Source organism: Lolium rigidum, chromosome 4 (genome assembly GCF_022539505.1).
Source record: "Lolium rigidum isolate FL_2022 chromosome 4, APGP_CSIRO_Lrig_0.1, whole genome shotgun sequence".
In the NCBI taxonomy this organism is placed as follows: Eukaryota; Viridiplantae; Streptophyta; class Magnoliopsida; order Poales; family Poaceae; genus Lolium; species Lolium rigidum.
This window is the reverse complement of record NC_061511.1, coordinates 261,420,409-261,424,665: the sequence shown is the minus strand read 5'-3', so window position 1 is coordinate 261,424,665 and position 4,257 is coordinate 261,420,409. Positions and strand designations below refer to the sequence as shown.

Here is a 4,257-nt window from a genome sequence, read left to right as displayed (position 1 = left end):
TTGAGGATGCTGCCGATACACCGATAGGGAGGCAGGTGTTGTTGACCACGGCGTTGCGGGCCAAAGCCCACTCTTCCCTGGAGACGAGAGAAAGTACTATTGACATTTACGCCGCTGGCTTCGCCATCCCGTCGTCGCTCGATGTTGACGCGCGGGGTGTTCTCACCCGTGGAGATCTCGGCTCACGTTTGAGGGTTGATGACGATGCGGATTTGATGGGAAGCCAATCGTGTCGTGGTCAAGGGGACAACGTCGTTATGTTTGCCGATGCTTTCTTCATTGGAGGAGTACTTGATGCCTCATACGAAAGGAGAAGCGTCGAGCTGAGCTCGTGCACAGTGTCGCGGTCGAGGCGGTAGTACGATGTCGAGATCCGATGACTCGGAGTCATCCGACCCGACAGAACATGGTGGACATGGTGCGGTGTGATGATGATGATGATGCCGGAGCCGACACCTGGTGATGCATTGGTTGTTGAAGTAGCAGCCGATAAAGCGGCCACGGTTGGTGATGAAGCGGTGCACGTAGCGATCGATGAAGTCACGAGCTGCTGCGAAGCCCAAATTGACCGGGTCGGGACCCGAAGAACACCACCACGGCCGACATGGAAGTAGATGCTTCCGGCCGTCATGTCCATCCCGCCGCGCGAGCCCGAGAAGGCCGAACGCAAGCGTCGACTTGAGGAGTGAACTCTAAGGTCCCAAAGGGACCGAGTCCCTCGAGATCGGCGATGATGGAACTAACGGTGGTGGTGATGCTTTGGCGAAGGTGCAACCGACACGATCGAGAATAGGCGATGAGGTGCCTTGGACTAGCGGGGTCCCCACGAGATGGCTCTAGCCGACGAGGGGCTCCTCGGCAATACCCACCATGAGGGCTTAGGGTTGACGGAATCACTGCAAGTTAGCACGAGACATCGGATACCAAATGAACAGAAGGCAAGTTTGTACCCAGGTTCGGGGCCCTCGATGAGGTAAAACCCTTACTCCTACTTGTCTAATCTTGATTTATCGATGAAAAAGGTTACACTGGGGCAGCCGATAGAGTACGTTGTGGTGAACTTGCCGAAAGACAAGGTTTCTAGGGTTTGGTGTATGCGGGATTGTGTAAGATGATTTTGATGTCCTCCCGGTGAGGCCCTCTCCTGGCCTTTATATAGGAGGCCAGGTCCGAGAGTCCTGCTCGGATTTGACTATGTTATAATGAGATCCGATCTAATATTTCATTAATCGACGTTTCCTTGTCTTGTCCAAGAATCTGTCTCCTTACGCCTTTCTTTAATCACAACCGACATGGTCCATCATGGGATGCAATGATCTTCATGAATCCCTTGTTGGGCCGAAGGAGAGTAGGCCAATGTTGGGTACACGAAGGGTAGTGCCCACATCAATAGGTCTATCATCAATTCAACGAATGCAAGCTCTTTGGAGACTACTCAAAGGTGGTAATAAACCACAACGAGAGTAAAATGTCGCATACACGTAGGACATCATATATGCGTCGACCAACAAGTTCCATGGATTTCTTGAGATGCTTACACGAAGGAACGAGAGTGAAAACACACATATGCCATCTCGGCCCCACATGCATCAACCCTAGTCACCATGAACACATAGATGCCATACGGCCCCAACCGCATCAACAATAGATACCATGCTCACGCGGATGCCATACGGGTCCGGATGCATCAACCCTAGTCACCATGGACCCCTCGATGCCATATGGGCCCCAGATGCATCATCCCTAGTCACCATGAACACATACATGCCATATGGGCCCACATGCATCATCCCTAGTCACCATGGACACATACATGCCATATGGGCCAACATGCATCAACCATTGGTCACCATGTTATTAGAGCATACAAGTCTCACTAATTTAGCTTGTATGCTACTCAATTCTGCCTTACAATGACTAACCACGTCTTGTAATTTGCATCGCTAAGAGCATCTCCACAAGCCGAGCCCTAAATCGTAGCCGGCAGCGATTTGGCGATTCTATTGAGGAAAGCTGCTTACACGAAAGCTCTTAATACAAATCCACGTCATGTCGAGCCCAATACAAGCACCGACAAACCTCAAATGAACCATGTAGGAAGGGAGACTATCGGGGATGTCGGTAGGCTGTCGGCAACAAACTCCATGTAGAAAGATTTCCACCGGCCCACACGTGAGCCTCTCTCTTCTTTTAATTCCCCACCTACGATCCAAACACCCTCTCTCCTCTGTCATTTGCTGCCGACGCATACTACTAGGGTTAACGGGTGTGGACAGTTTATTTTTTTTGGCCAACGTTTGCCGGCGATCCCAAATACGTAGCCGGCATGTGTGCTGCCCGCTAATATTTGAGGCCGGCCGGTTGAGATGGTGTAAGCCATGTCATAATCATGAACACTAGGAATACAGTACTCAGAATCAGTATAGTACTTTCTGTTGTCAAATCAAATGGCTCGAGGTAAGCTAGATAGATAGCCACGCATGGAAAGAAGAGAAGCGTGGAGCAGCCGAGACGGGAGCGGAAGGCAAAGGCAAAAGGAAAAGAATACCAGTGATCGAGTAATCAGCACTTGTTCGATCGCGAAAGCCGTTTTCCGCTCGAGGAAAAAGAAGGGGGCAGCGGGACACGAATAAAGCCAGAGATGGAGCAATGCGTGCCTAGCCTGCTAGAGATAAACAGACACCAGAGCAAACAGAGCATAGGGTGAGGGCCAAGATGGAAACAAGAGTCGGATCATGCGGACAGCAATGGTGGTTGCAATAGTTTGGTAGGGCCTCCCCCTGGTCTGGGTCTGGACAAAGCAAAGCGCACGCACAGGACTGGCACGGTCTGTATAAGAGCGCTTCCCCCGTGGACGACACTGCCATTTCGATCTGCTCCCGAAGCGTCCCGAGCAGAGCAGAGTGCAACATAGTGAAGTGAGAAAGAGAGGCAAGAACCATGGCGAGCAGGAGAGGGGAGGAGGCGCGGCGTGATCAGGTTCTCCAGGAGGAGGAGGACTACATCGACATGGACCTGGGCTTCGCGGCGGCGGGGAGGGAGTTCGAGTTCCACCACATGTCGGCGCCGCTGGCCGGCCGGGCGGGGGAGCCGCAGCTGCCGCTGGCGTCGCCGGCCGACGAGCTCTTCTACAAGGGCAAGCTGCTGCCGCTGCACCTGCCTCCGCGCGCCCAGATGGTCGAGGACCTCCTGCTCGACCGCTGCGCCGCGGCCGGCGTCGGCAGGGGGAGGGGGCGGCACCTCGCCGTCAGCACCGCCCCGGCCACGCCCTGCGAGCGCTCCCGCGGCGCGTCCCCGGCCAACTCGTGCTTCGTCAGCGGGGAGCTCAACGTGGAGGAGTTCTTCCGGGACTACGCGGCCGGCCTGGCCTACGCCGACGACGCCGCCGCGGCCGCGGGCGAGAAGCAGCAGAGGCCCTGGTCCAGGAGGCTCCGGTTCGTCACGCGGCAGCTCAACCTCGGCCGCCAGCTCAAGGCCTCCAGGGCCTACCTCAAGACCATGTTCGCCGCGCCGAAACCAGCGGGAAACGCCGACGACAAGCCCGTTCTTGGCTCAAAGGACCTCTCGTCCCACCCCCATGGCCATGGCGGCCATCTCCGGGCGTGGAAGAAGAACCCGTTCGGCCAGGTCAGAAGCAACAGGTGCATCGCCGCTGATCAGAGCAGCGGAAGCGGCGCCGGCCACCGGAGGTCCTTCTCCAGCGTCATCGTCCGGTACTCGGCGTCCAACAAGACGTCCCCCGCGCCCCCGGCGCCGTCTTCGTGCTCTTCAACATCGTCGTCCTGCAAGTCCTCCACCTCCACCTCGTCGTCGGTCCGCAGCTCGAGCGGCTCCGACGGTGCGGGGGCGCCGGCGCTGCGGAGGAGCAGCAGCGCGAGCTCCGAGGCGGAGAACCCCATCCAGGGCCTCATCGCCTACTGCAAGAAGTCCCAGCAGCTGGCCTCGGTGCGCAAGAGCGCCAGCGACACCGGGTTCAGGTTCCTGTCCTCGTCGGCGGCGTCCAAGGTCGCCGCGGAATCCGAGGGCCTGGACGAGCTCGTCGAGATTTGCAGAGGGTGATCGATCGGTGCTGTGCTAACTGTTGAATGTACAATGATGTTTGCAATGCATTCTGCAAGTTTTGTGGTACTGAAACTTGTGTCGCCACGGTGTTGCTCGGATGAACAGAATCTCTGAACTTTTCAGCCAGATTGTTTTCAGTGCATCATCGGATTATGTTTCGTGGTAGATCAACTGCAGTCAAGTAATAAGCGGGTC

At 56.0% G+C, this 4,257-nt stretch overlaps 1 protein-coding gene across 1 annotated transcript; it reads left to right on the top strand.

The window, feature by feature from the left end:
- Positions 1–2,894: 2,894 nt before the first annotated feature.
- LOC124706215 (probable membrane-associated kinase regulator 4) lies at positions 2,895–4,246 on the top strand. The gene has a single exon (XM_047237862.1). The coding sequence runs from the start codon at positions 2,941–2,943 to the stop codon at positions 4,057–4,059; it is 1,119 nt and encodes a 372-aa protein (XP_047093818.1). The 5' UTR covers positions 2,895–2,940; the 3' UTR covers positions 4,060–4,246.
- Positions 4,247–4,257: the final 11 nt, after the last annotated feature.

Coding starts and splice junctions, on each gene's coding strand:
- LOC124706215 (XM_047237862.1), top strand. CDS start 2,941: ATGGCGAGCAGGAGAGGGGAGGAGGCGCGGCGTGATCAGGTTCTCCAG.